Source organism: Notamacropus eugenii, chromosome 2, assembly GCF_028372415.1.
Source record: "Notamacropus eugenii isolate mMacEug1 chromosome 2, mMacEug1.pri_v2, whole genome shotgun sequence".
Classification (NCBI taxonomy): Eukaryota; Metazoa; Chordata; class Mammalia; order Diprotodontia; family Macropodidae; genus Notamacropus; species Notamacropus eugenii.
The window spans coordinates 316,886,412-316,908,056 of record NC_092873.1 but is presented as its reverse complement, the minus strand read 5'-3'; the positions used below and the strand labels follow the sequence as shown (position 1 = coordinate 316,908,056).

The 21,645-nt window shown below is 38.7% G+C and overlaps 1 protein-coding gene across 5 annotated transcripts in view; it reads right to left on the bottom strand.

Annotated features, from left to right (window-relative positions):
- Positions 1-21,645, bottom strand: part of GAS7 (growth arrest specific 7) — a 282,359-nt gene that overhangs the window by 218,139 nt on the left and 42,575 nt on the right. Inside the window, exon 1 of one of the 5 annotated variants that reach the window (XM_072645092.1) lies at positions 14,031-14,124. The exons of the other annotated variants lie outside the window; for them this stretch is intronic. Coding sequence (XP_072501193.1) covers positions 14,031-14,051 — 21 coding nt within the window. The 5' untranslated portion in view covers positions 14,052-14,124. Of the gene's footprint in view, positions 1-14,030; positions 14,125-21,645 lie in introns of those variants that run through there. 5 annotated transcript variants of the gene reach the window in all.

Sequence of the window (21,645 nt, the reverse complement as noted above, 5' to 3'; positions counted from 1 at the left end):
GAGTTCCCTCATCTGAAAATTCCCTACACCAGTGAAAACATAAATCCTATCTCTATGCCCTATCCTATCTCCATTCTTATGCTATATTCCAGACAAACTGACCTCTTTTCTGTTTCTAAAACTTGACATTCCATGACCTGAAACCCTCTCTCACTCTCCATACCAGTCCCTCCAAGAAGCCCTAGCTTCTTTCAAGGATCAGCTCAGACTCCATTTCCTAGGGAGGTCACCTTCATCCATTCTACCCCTCACTGCTAGTGTGCTCTCATTTCTTAAATTAGCTTCTCCTCACTTTTCTATGTATATGTTGCACCTCTCCAACAACAAGATTCATAAAACACTCAGCTTCATTTTCCCAGCAACCAACATAAACTTTTAGGTTTCAAGACCCCTTTTACAACAGCTTCAGAGAAGAGTGACTACTGTAAGAAATTTAGAACCATTTTAAGTAAAGAACAACAGACAGTACGGTTTCATTTGGCCCAGGAATCCTCATAGGACGGACATGTGTGTGTTCATCCTTTGTTGCCGAAGAAGACTATACCATCAGAGAAACAGTGACATGACTTGCACTTGACTTTGTTTTGAGTGAGGGAGGGCTGTGCAGGTCATCAGCCTCACTTCTCCTCCAGAGCCATCTGAATCCAGTGACCAGATATTCATCAGGATGACTGGAGATAACCCAGAATGAGGCAATTGGGGTTAAGTGACTTGCCCAAGGTCATATAGCTAGTGAGTGTCAAGTGTCTGAGGTGAGATTTGAACTCAGGTGCTCCTGTCTCCTGCTCTGGTGCTCTATCCACTGCAGCACCTAGCTGCCCCCCATAGGATGGAAAAGGAAACGAAATTAACAAAGATCACTATGACCTTGGGGCAGCTAGGTGACCCAGTGGATAGAGTATCAGGCCTAGAGTTGGGAAGACTTGAGTTCAAATTCAGCCTCAGATCCTTACTAGCTATGTAACTCTAGGCAGATCACTTAACCTTGTTTACCTCAGTTTCCTCCTCTGTGAAATGAGCTTCAGAAGGAAAGGGCAAACCACTCCAAGGGTTTGATTCTTTGCCAAGAAAACCTCATGAAAAGTTAGACACAACTAAAACAATTTAACAACAACAACACTAGGACCTAAATTTAATTTGACAGAACTTCTTTGAGTCTACATATGTAAGGTAAGAATCAGAGAGGATAAACTGGACAATGATGGTTATATAAAATTCGAAAGTTTCTGAATAAAGAAATCTAATGCAATTAAAATTAGAATGGGATCAGGTAACTGGGGGAAAAATCTTTGCAACAAATGTCTCTGATAAAGGTCTCATATTCAAGATAAAAGAGACTGAATAAGAATTCTTATTTATAAGAATTTTTTAAGAAGAAACACCCCTAGTACATAAATGGTCAAAAGATATGAACAGCCAATTTTCAAAGGAAAAAATATAAACTATCAACAATCATTTGAAAAATGCCCTAAATCACTAATAGTGAAATGAAAACTAGAACAACCCTGAGGTTCTACCTCACACACATCAGACTATCAAAGATGACAAAAGAGGAAAATGACAAAGGTTGGAAGAGTTGTGGAAAAAGAGGTACACTAGTGAGGTGCTGATGGAGGTGTAAACTGGTCTAGCCATTCTGGAAAGCAATTTGAAACTACGCACACCATGTAACACAGCTATATCTAAACCTTAGACCTAAACCTCCAAGAAATCAAAGAAAGAGGAAAAGGATCTATATGGACAAAAGTATTTGCAGTAGTTCTTTTCATGCTAACCAAAACTAGAGAACGAAGAATTTTTCACCTGTTGTTTGAAATTCACCTATTAGGGAATAACTTAACAAGTGTTGATATATGAAAGTAACAAAATATTATTGTGCCATGAGGAGCATCAAAATGGAGTTTCAGGGGAAACTAGGAAGGCATCTGTGAAGTAATACAGAATAAAATGAACAAAATTAGGAGAAAACAATTATACAGTGACCACCACATAGTAGCAGTAAGCATCTTTGAAACACTAGCCGATCAGTGTAATGATAAACCATAGGTCGAGAAAAACCAGGTGGCACAGTAGATACAGCGCCGGACCTGGAGTCAGGAAGAATCATCCTCCTAGGTTCAAACGTGGCCACTTACCAGCTGAGTGCCCCTGGGTAAATCACTTAACCCTTTCTGCCTCAGTTCCTCATCTGTAAAATGATCTGGAGAAAAAGGGCAAACCAATCCAGTATCTTTGCCACCAAAATCCCAAATGGAGTCACAGAGAATCGAACAAACAATGAACTAATTTGTTTTGTTGGACTGTGCATATTTGTTACAAGGGCTTTCTTTTTTCTTTTCTTTTTGGTTCCCTGTCGGGGAGTACAGTGGTAGAGAAATACTGGATGCATATAAAAATAAATTACTAGATAGATAGTGGAGGAATATATTGGGAAATAAAAGTGATTTTAAAACTATTAATAAAAAACAAAAATTCAGGAGCTTTATATACAAATTTAGTGCTATTTTCAATACGTCTGAAAAAAATGTGGGATCCAGGAAATCTCAACGTGCCCCTCTCTTCATCCTATTGCAACGTTTTTCATAGCATCACGATGTGTTAGAGATCATCGAATACAATAAAACCAAGGCCCAGAGAAGGAAAGTCACAATATCCCGCAGTCAGTGACAAACTTGACACCTATCAGTGCTCTGTTCACAATATGATACTTCCTTGTGTCTAAGTAAAATCAGGCAGGGAAGAAAGCTCACATTTATATGACGCTTCATAGTTACAAAGCCTCAGCTCCACTTTAGCAATACCTGGCATAGCTCTTTCCCCGCTATCCTGTTGCCTCTCTCAATCATTTCCTGAGTTACTATCTAGACCCAACCCTACAGGCTAGCAGGTATCCATTTTTCTTCCCTATTTCTGGAAGCAAATAACTTGTCTACATTGTCTGAATTTCCCTGGCAATGATCTAATTCTGCTATCAGTGTTTTTCATTGCTAAACTCTCACTCCCAGCCATCAAGGTATTTCCTGCTGGAACCAAGCTGGGTGAATGGGTTGGAGGGAGACCACTGAGGCAACAGAGATGAAAGCAAAAAGTTTGTTGGATCCAGTATTTTTTTTTTCTGTCTGACTAGTTCCTCCCCCCAGAATAGAGAAGGTTAGATTTCTGGTCCATTTAAAAGTTTATTCTTCCTTGGGTAAGAGAAACAAACAGTGCAGGCAACGTAAGTGATACGAACACTGATCTACTGTCTACTACAAAATTTCTCCAAACTCAGTCCTGTCCTTAGGTCAGGGGCTAGCTATTTTATTCAGCCTTCATTTATTACAGCACAGGGACAGAGGACTAAAAGAAATCAGGACATGAAGACTAATTCCTTCTAGGTTAAGCTATTGTTACCATAGTTGCATTGGAGCTTAAGGAGGAGGATGGGACTTTAATTATGTTTGCTGCAGACAGAGAGATATTGGAGGTACTTCTCCTGAGCCAGGGACTGGAAGACAGAGATATTAGCAAATGAATATTAGCAGACCCTGGAAAAGATTTGCTAGCTGGTAGAAGAAAATGATGATATTTGCTCTGATTCCACTTGTAACATCATTCCCTCCAAACCTCACCAATGCTTTTTTAAAACTCCCAGAATTAGTTTTTTTCCTACCAGTGAAGATTGGTACCTTGTTTGCAACTTAAGAGTCTTACAGAGTTGTCTCAGACACTGAAATCTTAAGTGACTTATCCAAGTTCAGACTACCAGCTTTTGACAATCAGGACTTGAATCCAGGTCTTCTTGACTTTGAGGCCAGCTCTTTTATCCATTACACACACTGCTTCTCTCGCCCATCCTCTTACAGGTACACTTAACTTCTCATGTGACATTGGGCAAGTCCCTTTCCTTCTCTGGCCCTCAGTTTTCTCATCTGTAAAATAAGGGGGTTGGGCTACATGATCTCTAAGTGCTAAATCTGAATCTCAGAGATTAAATAGTCCTTTGTTTTACAGGTGATGAGGTAAGCAACTTGCCCAAGACCACATAGCTATTAATTGAGAGAAAGCATGGTGAAGTAGATGGGCACTGGACTTGGAATCTGGAAGAGCTGGGTTCCAATTCCTCCAAAGCTATTTTTATTAGCCATGTCACCTTAAGAAAGTCTTTTAACCTATCTATGCCTCAGTTTCCTCACCTCTAAAATGAGGAGGATTGGACTTGGATGGCCTCTAAGGTCTCTGACAACACCAGAATTTATGATCCTGTTATCTACCTCAAGTGACAGAGGTAGGATTAAACTCAGGTCCTCTGATTCCAAATCCAGCACACTTCCCATTATCCAACTGCTACTTTCTTGACTTCCCTTCTGCCTTCCCTTCCCACTTTCTTACCTCCTTTCTTCCGAAAAGACCCTTTTGACTCTAAGGAGAATTTATCTGGATAAAGAACTGAGAAGGGGTGAGTATATCTACTTGACAGGGAAGTAATTAGTTGGGAAGGTGGCTCTATGTTCCTTTCTTGACCTCATTTATCTGGGTCTGAATTAGAACATATGTCTATAGTCTCCTATCTGGACACAAATCAGTCATGCTTTTGCTAGAGTTTTAGGCTTCTGGTTTCCCATACCAGAAGCTGAGGATCCTTGATCCCCTTTGGAGGCATTGTGTAAGGTCCAGCCACGAGGGGATGGCTGGAGCTGACAGCCAGCATGAGGAGCCCTCTCCGTTGCACACTGAGGGCTCTTTTTTCTCCTCTGCCCGTGCGTGTAGCTCTCATTCACTATAAGGAGAGTCACACATTCCCCCTTGAGACAAGAATAGAGCCCCAACTGTGCCCCGGGACAGAGCTGAGCTTCTTCAGCTGGAGACTGAGGCTGGGGCAGGCCTCCCAGATGGCATTAGCACAAGCTATTACTGGTTCCCTGCCCCCAGGCTGGCTCTTGTGTATTGTGCTCTTTGGGACACTGAGCTCTGTGTACATTTTCTGAACCCTGCTACAAACTAGTCAGGCCTAAGAGCCTCTGAGTCCCTGTTGAGCTTATCCTCATTTCACTAAACCCAGGGTTACTTTCATCACCCTCTTTTTACCATGGCCTCTCAGCCTAGATCCAAAGTATGACTTTCTCCTGCTGCCCAAAGCGCCGAACATGGTCAAATTTGTTGGGGAAGTGGAAAGGCAATGATCTGTCAAGGTAAAGAGGATTCTCGCAGAATGGCCACAGCCCCAGGAACCAATCTAGAGATTATGGGTGGTAGAGGTGATGATGGTGACCATGGCGTCTATCAATAACTCCCTTAGCAGCATCTCTTTCTCCCTGTGACCACCGTCACACAGAGTCATACAATTTTAGAGTTAGAAGAGATGTCCAAGCTGGAAACGATCTTACAGTTCATTTGGCCCAACCCCTCTCCAATTACAGATGATGAAACTAAGGTCCATAAAGGCAAATGACTTGCCTGTCACACAAATAGTAAATGGCAGAGCTAACATTCAAACAGAGATCTTCTGACTCTCATGAGAGTTTTCTTCATTCTACTAAGACCATCTCTAGAATTAGAAAACAAGATTGAATACTATTATTGTATGTTTATATAAGGGGTAGACTTCTTGAGACTCAGACTCATAAAATGCTAGAGTCATTGAATTTTGTTTTCCTTTTTTTAATTAATAAAAACAAACTCTAAGCTTGAGGGAAGAGTTGTAAAGAAGGGCTTTAAAAGACAGAAATCTTCAGTCTCTTAAAACTCTGACAAATAAGAATTATGAACAAGAAGTAAAATAGTCATGTGTCTTCACAATCTTAGAAACCAAGAACCCTAACTAGACACAGAAAAGGCTAATTTTCCTAATCCTCAAAGTGCTTACTAAATGCTTTCTCCTCCAACCTTGTCCAGTTAATAAGCATTTATTAAGTACCTAGTAGGTTCCAAGCTGGGGATACAAAGAAGGACAAAAAAGAATCCCTTAACGTGGGAGACAGCATGCAAACAACTACTTACAAACCAAATATACACAAAATAAATCAGAGATAAATCAGCTGAGGGAAGGTGCTAGCTAGCATGAATGGGGGGTCTGGAAAAACTTCTTGTAGAAAGTGGAGTTGCAGCTAGAATTTCAAGGAAGCTGGGGAGGCTGGGAAGTAGAAATGAGGATAGAGCATTACAGGCATGAGGGACAACCAATGAAAATGTCCAAAGTCAGGAGACGGAGGGTCTTGTTAGAGCAACAGCAAGGAGGTCAACTGAGTCCACTGGGGGTAAAGTATAAAAATATTGGAAAAGGATTAAATAACAGAGGGTTTTATATTTGTTCCTGGAGATGAAAGAAAGCCACTGGAATTTACTGAACAGAGAGATATCATGGAAGACAACACTACATTACTATGATAGGTGAGACCCTTGAGGTAGAATGACCAGCCATCAGGCAACTGGCCAGGGTACCAAGTGATAAAAGTCTGCACCATCATGGTGGCAATGTAAGGAAAGAAAAAGGCATATATGAAACATTACAAAAGTAGAACTGACAGGACTTGGCAACAAGTTGGACTAGAGTAATAAGAGCATGGGGAGCTGAGGAAGATATTTAGGTTGTAAAGCTGTATGGATGGAAGGATGGTAGTACCCTTGAATAGGGAAATTCAGAAGTGCGGAGGGTTTGGAGAACAATGGTACCCATTGGCTTGTGCTCTGAGATCACCTAGAAAATCCCTTGATGCAGCTTCTAGCTTCTGCCAATACTCTGCCCTTGTCATAACTCATCATTCCATGGCAACAAGCAACAGAATTCAATTATGCCCCACCCCTACCCCAACTCCTCCATGTCAGTAATATAAGGCATAAGAAACTGAAAGTGTGTTCTATCTGGGTTGGCAGTAACACTGCACTGCATTCTTGCTATGCCAGAGAACTAAAGAAACAAGGGAACTGTGGTAGAGAACCAGCCTATGTGGAGGGCTGCTCAAAGTCTGAAGGAAAGGAGAGTGGTATCCAGATGGGGTCAATGATGTCCCCTTAATGCCAATGGGACCAGGCCCTAAGACCTGTGAAAAGATCTGGCCCAGAGTAAATACACTATGGTAGGAAAAGGAGCTGGAAAATGAGAAATAGGGGAATATAAAGGAAAAAGTCTGAAATTACTTAAAGATGGTAGATGGAAGAAAATTCAGGTACCTTGAGCATAGACATAGGCAGATAAAGGGAAGATATAAATAACCAAGTGGAAGATGACCTTCTAGACAACTACATAATCAAAAGAACTCTGAATAAATATTGCAAGACAAAAGAAAAAAGGAGGCAGGGCCAAGTTGATAGAGTAGAGGCAGCAATCCAATCAAACCCTCCCAACATTCCCCTCTAACAACTTTAAAATAACTCCCCAAATTGAATTCTAGAATGGTAGAGTCAACCAAGTCAGGTTGAGACATTGTTCCAGCCTTCTACAACTTCAGGAGTTGGTGGGAGTGATCTATGACACCGGGCCGAAGGCTGGCCCAGAGAGCACATGGTTGCAGTGACAGTACCAGTGGTGGCCTTAGAGGTGTAGCAACAGTTTTAGACTAAGAGGGTGTCAGACAAATGGTCAGAAAGAGATTACAGGGAACTTTGAGTTGACAGTGAGAGAAAGACTAGGAGTTGTTTGGCAATTCTATTGTCCATAGGCAGTTCTGGCTCTCAGTTCTAGAACATTAATCCAGTGCTGGGAGTCTCTTTCCAAAGGAAGAAAAAGAAAACAACTGACTGAGAATACAAATATTATACAATGAAGTGGATATGAAAGAAGACTGTATTAAAGAAATAATGTTAAAGGGATGTGTGATATCTAGACAAGAAAAAAATCAAGCTTTGATCTTAAAGATAGAATGAACAGATATGTCTCCCATAAGAACATGGCAAATCAAAAAACCTGAACACCTGAATGCAAGAAAAAGTACAAGAAAACTACCCAGATGTTCTGAACCAAAAAAATAAAGTGCCAATCAAAAAAAAAATCCACAAAATGACTCCAAGATAACAAAACAAAACAAACAAATCCTATGCTGTGAACTAGAAGGTAAATTCTAAGAAACTGAACAAGTCTAATGCCGAATAAATTCAGCAAATGACCATGAGAAAGACCCTCAAATATAAAAGAAAGGAAATTTGAATATCATAAGACTATTCTACATCCCCAGAAATCACAGAAAGAAATGGAATGGATAAATGTGTTCCAAAGAGAAAAGAAACTCAAAATGCAACTTCAAGTGACATACCCTGAAAACCTGAGTTTAATTAAGAATCAATGAAAAAAAGATGCATTTGAAGCATTCTAAAACAAAATAAAAGAGAAATGAGCAAATTATTTGCTTTACAACCACCCCTGACAAGAAAAACACAGGAAAGTTCAACAAATACAGCTAAAAAGAAAGAAAGAGAGAAAGAAGGAAAACTCTAGATTCAGCAGTGAGAGGGACAGCATTCCACTGAACAATGAATCCTGCTGTGGGAGAAGAGAGGAGAGACGAAGACCTTACAATGAGTGTAACCTGTGGGAATTTTGTGCCTCCTAGGATAGCATCCTGCCTCAGGAAAAGGGGAACTGGATGTGTTAGATGAGACTAGCCTCCAGAAGAATGCAAGAGCATGAACTTAGAGAAATGGTTTCCAGGGAACTATGGGGAAAATGCTCATTGGGAAGTCAGAGGATAGTAATGAACTGCCAAGCAGGGACACAGGGAAATTTCTACCATGTCATAACAATTTATCTTGTTTATATGATTCAAGAGTGATACATCTAAGAGACATGACAGAAGAAAAGGAGGAGGGGGAAACCTACAAGGCAATTACATGAAAACCATTTAGAAGACAGAATTCATCATAATCACATTAGAAGTTATAATTTCACGAAGAATTAAGATTTAAAAAAAGGAATAGATACAAGAACTGTGAATTAAAGAATAAAGTTTAGAACAGACAGGCAGGGATAAAAATTAAGAGAATGAGGTAATGGCACCCTTCTTAGAAAAAGATACAGTAAATGAAAACAAAAGAAGTTGAAGTCTCTCTCTATAGGGTCATATCTATGGATAATATTGTCTTTTTTGTGTGTTTATCAGTTACTTTTTTTTTCCCAAATGACATTCTAAGAGGGGTGTGTGTGTTTGTGTGTGCATGTATATTATGACCAAAAACCATTATCCAAAAGATAAGTGGTAAAAGGATATGAACAATTCTGGAAAAAATACCATTATGAACAACTATAAGAATGTTCCAAATCACTAATAAGAGAAATTCAAATCATGATGAAAACACTGATCCTCTCTGATCACTGTTTTCCTAGTCTAAATGTTCATTAGCCATCCTTTTAATAATGTACTCTAAAATTTCCTCTTAGCTACTTCTATTATACCCTTTCTAGCTTAAAGATCATACTCCTTGATAAGAACAGAAGCAAAAGAAAGGTTGAGGAAGGAGGAATTGAGTAGCTAATTCAGGTTTCTCTTCATCAAGTATCATGACAACAGCTAATCCAAAGAAACTTCCCTTCCCATGTTCCTCTTCTTGCTCCAAACATACTCAAAATAGCATTTCAGAAAGTCCTTCTTTGCACTTTTCAAAAGCCTCAGCACATTTTGGGCATTAACTTTTCTTTCAATATTCTTACTATTCATCTTTATGTACTCCAAATTCTTTGATTCTTAAAGGTCACTTCACTCACTGGAAACCACAGGTGTAGTTACATCATTTCCTTTAAATATCTTCCCCCTTTTTCTTCTCATTTGGGAAAATTTATCATTTTATTGTCAGTATTTTGTTTCGGGAAATCTATTGTTCCTCTTGAGCAGTATCTCCTTTTATAATTCCTATCTATAGGGCCATGTCTATCATGTTTTGGGATAGTGGATGATCTTGGATTTAGAGACTGTGGACAAATTACTTAAACTTTCCTAGTCATAGTTACTTTATAAAAGGGGGGAGGAGCGCGTATTAGATGATCTCTTCTAACTTTACAAATAATCAGACTCATTGTTTTTTAATAGCATGAGTCTCCTAGCAATGGTGTGTGTGTGTGTGTGTGTTTGTGTGTGTACGCGTGTGTATGTGTGTGTGTGTGTGTGTGTGTGTGTCTTAGAGAAAGGGAGAGAGAAGAGAAGAGAATGTGTCTATATCACTTCTATTCTAATTTTCAAGGCTGTAAAAGATATTTGGTTTGCACCAACTATTTCCATGGTGGGGAGTGGGGAAGGAGAATGGCACAGGAAACCACTTTTAACTGTTGTCCTTAAGGGGCAGCAGGGCAGAATGGGAAAAGCATTAGATTTAGAGTCAGAACACCTGAGTTTGAATCTCATCTCTGCTATTTGCCACCTTTCTCACTTTGGGCAAGTCACTTAGCTTCTAAGGACCTCAGTTTCCTCATATGTCATATTAAGAACTCAGATCAATCATATTTTCAGAGAAGCCATCATGAAGCAAGTTTCCTCACAAAAATGCAATAGAATCAAGGTACAGAAAGAAGTACATTTTTTGACATGGTCAACATGGGAATTTGTTTTACTTTCTTTTTTCAATAGGGCGAAAATGCAAGGGAGAGAAAAAATATTAATTAAAAAAAGTTTAATGAAGGACTGACAAAATATCTTCTAAGCTTTTTCTAGTTCTAAATCTATAATCTTAAAACTTCCCTACAACTAGGTGCTGCTTCTGTATCTTTACTTTAGGGATGGGTCTGTAGCTGTTTTAGTATAAGGACAACAAGCTTAGAACTTTCCAAGTCTCTCTATTTTTGCTGTTTTCCTTCTTTTTAAAGGTTCCCATAGTTTAATAGGATGTTACAGTTTAGGTACACTACTGCTTCAGACGAGGAAAGCTGGGAGTGCCTATAGTTTCAAACTGCTGTTTTTATTTAGGTAGTCTAAAAACTCTATGACTTTCTAGCTCATCTATATATACATATAAATATATATTATATTAATTTTCTATTGAAACTTTAAATGAAAGAACCTTGCCTGACAATTGCTGATAGCTATCACCCAGAATGTGTCCTTTTTATCAATTTTAACCCCTCAAAAATAGAGTTTTCTTTGGTTTGCGAAATACCTGGGTTGAACTCTGGAGTTATGCCAAGATTTCAGACACATTTAATTTCAACATAGGAAAGAATTTTTGAACTATTAAAATTGTCTGCAAATGAAATATATTGCTTTGCAAAACAACTAATTACCTGTAATGAAAGATCTTCCAACAGGCTTTGTTCACTAAATCCCATTCAATCAATTCCAACAGATCTATTAAATATCTATCATGTCCTAAACACTGGAAATAAAAGACATAAAAGTTGACATAGACCCTGCTCTTAAGGAAGTTCTAATGTCACACACACACACACACACACACACACACACACACACACAGAGTGAGATATGTGTGAGAGCAGTTATTTTGTATCCAATAACCTCAATTAATTTAACTAACTAGATGCCAAGCTTTAGACTTTGATACCTATCAGGGGAGAATGCCTCTCTGACTGAGTTAAAGAGTTAATCAAATGTGTAAACTAGGTGTGAATATTACATGCACCTCTATTAAATCAATCACTCAAAAGTGTAAATTAGATTTTAAGTGTGAAGTTCTTAGAGTCATGTAAAGAAATAAAATAATAAATGTATTGGGATTGGTTGAAAGAATTAGAGGAGAGAGTCTTAATCTTGTTTGTACCCTGGACCCTTTCGGCAGTCTGGTGAAGCCTATGGATCCCTTCTCAGACTGCTTTAAAATGTATAAAATAAACTACATAGAATTACAAAGAAAACCAAATATATTTAAATACAGTTATCACAAGATTTTTTAAAATAAGTTTACAGATCCTAGACTGAGAAGTCTTGAATTAGACAAACCTCTGATGATTCCAGTGGGGCATTCGGACAACTACTTTTAGAGTCAAGTTTTGGGAGTATTTTGAGAAGGCAGATCCCTTCTATAAGTACCAGAGGGTAGTGGTCCCAAAGGAAGTAGGACACTTACCATCCCAGTAACCACTTCTTTGGAGAGAACAGACAAGCAATGAATAATGCAGGAAACCTAAGAATGTGACCTCTTCAGGTTGGAGACTAGCTTCAGGACTCTACAAGAGCACAGAAGAGTGTTGTGCATACCTCAGTGGTACTTGAGGAACATTTCACAGAGAGAAAACAAATTCCAGCCAGCCAGGAAATATGAGATCCCATTTGCTATACAGATTCTTTAAGCTTGAGCCTACTTTCCCCTAGATTCTGAATAAACTTATAGGAGAGTGTGACCTAGACTCTTGGGGTAGATGTTTTGTGGAGTAAATATGCCTTTTTAAAAAATTATTTAACTCTGACTGGCTATCTGGTATTTGTAAACCCATTGGAAAAAAAACTGAAAATGCACTGCTCTCTCTCCCTCTTTCTAAGGTTATCCCTAGAACCTTGAGCAAAGTTAGACTCTCACTGACAGTGTACAGTGGTATATAGAATGATGACTTTTGGGGACATTTTTGAAAGGCTTCATTTATCAACTGGGAAGCTAGACTAGGTGATCTTAGTCCTTTCTACCTCTAGGATGCTATAATCTCTGAGGCTTGTGGTATATGATTAAGAGTGGGGAGAACCCCAAGGTTCTCCTGAGATAACCGGGGTTCTGAGGAAGCTAATTGTAATTAAGCTCATAGAGCAAGGGTCAGCAAACTGTGGCCAATGGACTGTTTTTGTATAGTGAACAAACTAAGAACAGTTTTTACTTTTTAAAATGCAATAGACATTCTATGAACAAATGTAAAAAGCTCACAGGCTACATACAGGTGGGACTGGATTTCCCCCAGGGGCTTACTTTGCTGACCTTGATGTAGAGGATACATAGGATTTAGACCTGGAAGGTACCTTGGAAATCATCTGCTGATGAATGAAATGCAACCCCTTGTTTAGTATTCAAGACCCTCCAAAATCTGGCTCCAAATTCTTCCCTAGATTTATTTCATGTAACCTTCCTTGCATCACATTCTATTAAAATGGACCTATTACCTATTCCCTGATCTGCCTTCTTGAATTTATGTTATTGATATAATCTATTTCTCACTCCCAGACTAGAACAAGCTCTTTCAACATCTCCACTTGTGGAAGTTCTTATCTGCCTTCAAGGTATAACTCTGGTGCAGCCTCTTCCACAGAGATTTCCACATTCTCTCACCAGCTAAAAGCCATTCCTTCCCCTCTGAGTCCAGACATGTTTGATTCTTTCTACACATGCATCACATTCTTACTTCCACTATCAATATCCATGTACATTGACTTATCCCCCTAGAACTATAGATTCCTCAAGGGAAAACTGCATCTTATTCTATTATCTTGTCTAGTTCATAGCAGGTAGTCCATAAATGTGTGGTGAATCAAATTGAATTGGGAACAAGTGAGTATATTTCAATGAATTCATGTAAAAAAGACATTTTCCCTATTCCCTTCTGCTTCCTGCTTCCTGCCTCCTTAGGAGGATCTTCCAAAATCTTTAAGCTAAATAAATAATAAGTAATCTCCTTCTGGAGAGGTATTGCCCATTCCAGCCAAGAGAAACAGAAAAAAGCCACTGATTTTTTTCTACCTAGTTTAATGATTCTTTCTGTTAGGACTTTTGCTTTTCTAAAAAGAGCTGTAGCAGAAAAGTCTCTGGGCTTTGAGCTAGAAAAAAATAACAGAGTGCACTCCTTCTATTAAGAAAACATAGGTCCTCAACTGAGAAATCTACCAAGGTAAGAACAATGTTGTTCTTATCCATTGTATTTAACATGAATTTTGTTGTTATTTGAAGTTGTCCCTATGTATGTGGTTGTATTCAGCATTCATACTGTTCCTTTGGTTCTTCTTCATTTTACATCACTTTATATGAGCCTTCCCACATTTCTCTGAATTCTTTTTATTCATCATTTTTCATGGGCAATATTTTTTATTACATTAATAAACCATAGTTTATTCAGCTTTTTTCCCAATTATTGGGTATGTATTTGGGTAATACACCAAGCTTTCTGAAGACTTATCCTACTGACTTAAACTGTGACTTACCTGATGCTGCCTCTCTTCCATAGCACTTTTCAAATGAATTTATATTCTAAATCATTGTTAACATTAGCTGCCATGTCTTGCCAAGACAGTCAATCATTTCCTTGCTAAGGTGTCTTCTGGTGTCTTTCAGTCTTTTTCATTGTGTCAGTTACATTGGTTCAATATCTGAAGGAAATTATGATGATTACAAGTCAATATCTTTTCCTTTATCTGTTTCCCATATTTCAGCTTCAGTAGTTTATCTGAATAGGTCAGATTAAAAGAACTCTGTCTCATCTCCTAGTACTGATTTTTGCCTTTGTTCTAATTGGCTTGTTGTCTAAGTTAGATTGCCAATTCAGAAATTACTCCCACATTGTTTACTAGTTGTTTCTTATCTGTTCAGAAATACTCATGTTTCATTTTGCTATTGTTTTTCAGTATTTACCATGTATAGTTCTGGAAATGCCCATCAATTGGAGAATGCCTGAACAAGTTGTGCTATCTACCTCTAGAGAAAGTTCTGAACTCTGAATATACTTTTTTCATTTTGTGTTTCTTTTTTCTTTTTTTCAATATGACTAAACATGATCCTTCATGTATAATTGATATCATATTGCTTGCCTTCTCAATGGGTGAAGGAGGGATAGGGAGAGAGAATTTATAATTCAAATATTTTTAAAAAGGAATGCCAAAAATAAACAAATAATTAGTTGAGTGACTTTTATTAGTATGTCTAGAACCTTCTGTATCATCTGGAATAAAACATTTATGATAATCAACATTGAAGTTTCTGAGTGGTCCTGCAAACCTTTGGCCCCCTTTAGCTTCTTAACCCAGAATCATATTTTCCAACTTATTTTTCTAAATACTTGCCTGTGCCCATCTTCCCACTGAAGTCACTGAGTATCGACGTATAACCTAAACACTGACACTCAACTTTGTTTGGAAGAACATATTAAGTTTTTCATAAAGTTTGTCTACTTTTTCAAACTCTGCAATAGATGTTGGCATATAAGCTGTAATTACTCTCTTGGAGGCTTTTTTTTTTTTAATGTATCTTGAGAATTTAAAAAAAAAAGAAAATATACTCAACTATATGAAATTATTTTCCTTACTGCCTTTGGGTGCATGACAAAATCAGTCTCACCAAGTACTATTTTATTTGCCTCTCCAAGCAGAACCTATAAGCATTTTTCCATTTAGCCACAAATTCTTTGTCTTCTGGCTTCATTTATAGCAAGAATGTCAATACAGGTGTGGTCAAGTCTTTCTAGTAGCATGCTAACTCCCTTGGTTATTGGATAAGGTTCTTACATTTGGGGAAACAACAGAAAATTAAGGTGTATATGTGGTTTAATAACTGTAACAGCAATTATATTTCTATAGAGCTTCAAGTTTGCATGATACCTCTGTATGTACATTTGAAAGAGAATTTTATGAAGCCCTCCCACTGTGAACGGAATTCCTCTCCCCCTACCCCACCTCCCTGGCAGATTTGTGGAAGGATGAGTTGAATAGATGAACAGGCATGAATAAAAAACAATTTGAATTATCAGAGGAATCAATCAATCAATAAGATCACGTATCCATTGACATATTAGATGTTAAGCTTATCAAGGGCTTTTGTCACAATAACCCTTTGAAGTCAACGTTGTAAATATTATTCATCCCCATTTTACAGATGAGGATACTGAAGTTCTGAGAGATTGAGTTGGGACAGTCTTACACATCTTTTTTATCAGTCACAGAATCTAGACTTTGTATTAAATACAGACTGAATAATGGAACTGAAGTGTGGAATTATAATTAGCGAGGAAGCAATAATAGTCAGTATAAAAAAAATACACTCCACCCCACTCTCTCCATGCACAGAACAGTTGAGGCAGGGGTCATGGTACTTTTATCCTGGAGGGGGCAGGGAGTACATAATAGTCAGAGAGGAAGGAAAGGATGAAAGGTTATTAGTGATGGGGATGGGGAGCTGGCCCAGAGACAAATGGGCTTGTTGACATTAATTGGGTCTTTCCTGTTTGTTGGAGCCCAGAAGGAGCTCAGGGAGGGAGAATGGGGAAGGGGAGACAGGGCAGGGTAAATGAGCATGCACGAAGTACTCTGTTTTTCCCTCTTTGTTCTGTCAGGGCTCCAGACGACTTACTGGACACACAGCTGCTGAATGTGAGGGCTGACCTATTAGCTGTTAAGGGTGATTTCTTCCTGTTTTCTTCACTTGGTAACATGACTTTTGAAACATTTCCAGAAAGGGAGGGAAAAAGAGTGATATTTTAGGTTCTCCCTCCTTCAGACTGCTGATAAAGTATGGTTGCTTATGAACCTACAGCTGTTTCTGCAGTATCTGCCCTCCTCAGCACTCCCCCCCACCTCCCCAAAACCCCAGCTCCCCTGAATCTTGGTCCCTCCCATTACTTGTCACCCTCCCCCTGTTCCACTGGCTCAGTGTGGTGACTCACACAGATTCTTGTGCAACAACTAGGATCACACTCTGGAGAAGAACTGTTTTCCTCTCTGCCATAAGCCTCTTCCTGATTTATGTCTTTTCATTTTGGCTAATGGTTTCCACATTTTTGCTTGGAGATTAGTGTTGGGCTTTACTGCTGCAGCCAAGGAACCCCAAGCCATCAGTTTAGATTGGTTTGCTTTGCACAATTCCTGTCTACAGAAGGGGACAGGCAGATGGGCCCTTTGGTACGTCCCTTCAAACCTGAGCACTGGGCAGAGCCAGGTTCCTCCTCACCTCTCTGCTTCCAAGGAATCCAAGTGCAATTTGTCCACCCCCATTCCCCTAAGGGGAGTTCATATGTATGTTTCCTATGAAACAGAGCTAGGATTAGTATAAGAAATAATTGCCCACACTTCCCATTCGAGAAATGATCTATAAGAAGTGAACAGCAAAAATGGGAGGGTGAGGAATATGCCCTAAAATAATTATAAGAAATAATTGCCCAGAATCTGTGGCTTCCTATTTGAGAAAGAGTCTCTGGGAAATAAACAGCAATGACTGTACAGTGAGGAATATGCTATGTGGGGTTTGTTGTAATGCAACAACAAAAAATTGTAACATAGAAGCTAAAAATATTAATACAATCTTAGGCTACATTAATAGATATGTAACATACAGACCAAGAAAGGTGAAAGTCCTACTATATCCTGCCTGGGTCAGACCAAGCTGAAGTATTTGTGCTCAGTTCTGCAGATTTAGGGAGAACCATTGATAAGCCAGAGGGCATTCAAAAAAGGGTGATCAGGATGGTAAAGGTTCTGAAGCTCATGCAATGCTTTGAAACCACCAGGGATATTTTTGTCTGAAGAAAAGGCTAGAAAACAGTACTTTTAAGTACTTAAATGAGTGTCACATGGAAGGGGATTTAGCTCCAAATGGAATAATTAGGAGGAACAAGGTAGGGAATGGGGTGGGATGGGGAGGAGAGAGGAGGGGAAGGGAGAGGTGGGGAGGGGAGGAGGGAGAGGTGGGGAGGGGAGGAGTGGACTCAAAGCAGGACTGCAAAAAGGCAAATTTAGATTTGAGTAAAGAAAAAATTCCTAACAATTACTCAAGGGTAGAGTGGCCATCCCTCTCATTGGAGCCTTATAAACAAAGGCTGGAGAGATGACCACTTCTTCAGAGTCATAGAGGGAATTCTTGTTTAAGGATGGGCAGCCCTAGATGACTGAGAGCTCCCTTCTAACCCCAAGACTCTATGATTCTGTGAATGTTTTTTTAGAGAACAATAATATTACCTTTGTTGCTATGGTGTTTTGTGGGGGTGGTTAATTGGACACAGACCTTATACATTCTGGTGTCTTGTGTCCATAGTGATTATCAGGCCTGAAAACCATGCAAGTTGTCTTAATTTTCTCTCAAATTATTCAAAATATTTGGCCTTGAATTATTCATCTTTTAATATATATGGATAAATAATACAAGGCAAAATCTTTCAAATCATTTGAGAGAAGAATATCTTAAGAACTGATTGGTTTATTAACATAGCTGTAGATATACAGCCATGTAGCATAGATTATGGGCTTACTTTCCCAACTTAGATTTGCCTAGCAAGTTAGATCCACATGGAGTAGCTACTACTTCCCTCAGGTTTCTAGAGGTCAGGAATCAAGTGCTCTCCACTGATTTATACAATTGATACCAATTAACCAGCCAGAATTAATTAGCTTTCATTGAAAGCTATTTACACTGAAAGATATTTACTAAGGTGGTATAGTAAAAAAGTTAACACAAAACATTCCACCTCAAAATCTGAGATACATGCTCCCACACATACAGCATCCACAGGCAAAATGGGAACATGCTTAGAGAGGATATGTGGCAAAGCCCGAACTCACAGCTCCTAGTTGGATGGAATTCCTTTTCCCCATTTGTGGAATCCTTATGAAGTTGCCCTGAAGTGTGTATACTGCTCCCTGCTGGGCCCTGGGGTATACGAGCCCTTGGAGAGTCCTGAAGCTTGTCTCCCTGAGTGTCTAGTTAGGCCTCTCTCCGATATAGTGACATTCACCCTGCCTGAACCCCTGGAAAAAACAGCACGACACTGGGTCAAAAACTGACTAGGACATGGTTATTTAGGAAGGGAAGTTCCTAATCACTTCCCAGGTTGGATTAGAGCCCAGGTTTCCTTTAGCTATTTGGGAAATCCTATTCAGAGGCTCCAAATTATAAGTGGAAGCACCAGAGAAAGTGAACAGCTGACCCAGATGAGCTGGCACCCCTACAGTAAGTGCTTCTCACTTCAGTCCCTACTACACTTATTAGTGCTTTTTTTAACTTTTTCCCTGTAAATGGATTTTTCAGTTTGTTGCTTCCAGGGAGTTTGTCTCAAAACAGAAGGCTTAAAATCTTGGGTAAAAATGACATCTTCTCTGTCTGTTACATTCTCTTCCCAATCCCAGCACTTTTTCTAACAATGGGATCAATAAATGGGCTAACTGCTTCAAATGCTGTCCCCAAGATTCCTAGGAGACTCAGTACCAGTGGAACAGGACCCCTTCTCCTTCCCGTTACAGTATGTATATTAACACCAGCTCACATTGGTATAGCATCTTAATGTTTGCAAAGCATTTTCCTCACAACAATCCTATGAAGTAGGTAAGGCTAATATTAATACCACCCTCGTCATTTTTCTAAAAGGAAGCTTTCTTTTTCTGTTATGGGTATCATCAATCTTCTAGTCACCCAGGTTCACAATTTTTGAATCATTCTTGACTTCCGTCTCTCTCACCTCTCATATCTTATGAGTTACAATATCTCTCCCAATGTTTCTCCACTTATAAAACCTTAATGAGGTTTTATATTTAATATATTTATATTCAAACCTCTCACTTAGACTATTAAAAAGCTAACTTTTATACCACACATTAAAGTTTGCAAAGTTCTTTATAAGTATTAACTAATTTTGTCCTCACAATAACCCTGTGTGATATAGGTACCATTTATTATACTCATTTTACAGATGAAGAAACTGAGAGTGCCTGTATGAGGCTGAATTTGAACTCAGGTCTTCCTGATCATCCACTCTATGTATTTACTGCACCATCTAGCTGCCTAGTTGGCATCTCTGCTTCCAGTCTCTCACCTTTGTAATCCAGTCTTCACACGCAGCTACTAAACTGATATTCCTAAAACACAGATCTGACCATGTCATTCCTCTACTCAAAAATCTTCAGTGGCTTCATATTATCTCGAGGATAAACTAAAAACATACTCAGTTTGCCATTCATTTAAAGCTCTCTACAATATGGTTCCTATTACTGTCATATATAAGTTTTCCATTATAGCTTAACTGGCATCCTGTCTGTTCTCCAGGTCAAGTGCCACCTGTTACATGGTGGCATTACCTAAGCCATTTCCCTTTCTCTCCCCCTCCCCATTGTTCCTTTCTCTCTCTCTCTCTCTCTCTCTCTCTCTCTCTCTCTCTCTCTCTCACACACACACACACACACACACACACACACACACACACACACACACACACACACACACACATTTTGTCCCTCCAATTCTGAAAGACTAGTACTAAACAAATTTTGTTGAATTGAATTAGTCAATGTGTGAGCCAGGCCTGTCTTCAAGTGAAAAACATAACAGAATTTAGAGCTGGCAGGGACCTTAGAGATCACCTACTCAACAACTCTTTCAATTTCCAGAAGAGGAAACTGTGGACTGGAGATATCAAATGACATATAAGGTAAGCTACTAAAAATCAGTGCTGGGATTTTAAATCACTCAAGTCTCCTTTTCTAGTTTTCCTTCCATTGCTCCAATCCTCTTTGCTAAAACCTCACACATTCTTCTTCATTGTTTTAAAAAGATCATGAAAGATTTCATTTTCAACATTTTAGTCTTCTGTAGGATATGGTATTATACCAGACATAGCTCATTATCCTGTCTTCTCCATCTCTCTTGGTCATTTTTGTAACTTTACTATTTTTCCTTCTGCCTTTATCTTCTTTAATTCTCATCCCCTTTCCTCTCTCCTGAGATGAAGGTCTGCAAATGACAGAGAAGCAGGTTAAACACGACCTAGATTTCCCCAAGTCAAAAAAAGGAGAAAAAGAAAAAGACAGCCTGCAACTTGCCAATAGGCTCTGTTTTGACAGTTCGTATATCAATCAAATATTTGGAACTTGGAATGTAGTTTCCCATAAAAACAACGTTATTAAATAGTGACTAAATTTCCAGGACAGGTCACAAAAGCCTATTTACCCCATAAAATATAATGAGAATTAAAAATCACATTTAAGCTCAATGGTCACCTCCTCTGTTAAACTTTCCCTCCTTTCCACAATTCTCAGTAACTTTCTACCTTCTCAAATTACTTTGAAAGGTAGAGTTTGGTTTTTTTTGTTGTTTTTTTTTTTTGTTTATCTGGCAAAGTGCTATAGCTCTGATGAATATTTCACTGAGAATACTATTAATGTAATTATATAAACCAGCACGTATGTTTCAAAAAATGATTCCAGAATGAAACTCTATAAACAAATCTAAACTCACAGACATTGTTTCTCTTTATAATCACATGAATTTTATTTTATGCATTTGAAAAACATTCTGAGAAGGGAGCCTTCATTTTCACCAAATTGTCAAAAGGGTTCATGACTCCAGAAAAAGTTACAAACCTCTGATCTGGACCAATTCCCCCATTTTAAAGATAAAAAAACTAATTAGAGAGGCAAAGGGATTGGTCCAAGATGATATTCACAGGGAAGAGTCAGGATTTGAAACCAAATCTTTTGGTTCCAAACTTAATGGTCTTTCCATTAAAGCATGCTTCCTGTACCTATCTGGATGGTAGTGGCAGACAAAAGCTTAAAGAAATAGGTACTCCTGGGAACTAATGATAACTATATATTTGCATGAGATACCTTTCTATATCAGTATAAGAGAAGGCACATCTTTATACTACCTAAGATAAAGTTCCTTAGCTTAAAAGTTAAGGCTCTAGGTTTTCTGAACTGAAGGAAAAAGCAGTGACTCCTACCTTGGATAAATTAGGGATTCCACATATACATATTCTGCCACTTATAAGCTGTAATTCCTTATAAAAATTACTTCCTTTCCTTGGATCTGAATATCCCCTTTTGTAAAAAGAGGGAACTGGACAAA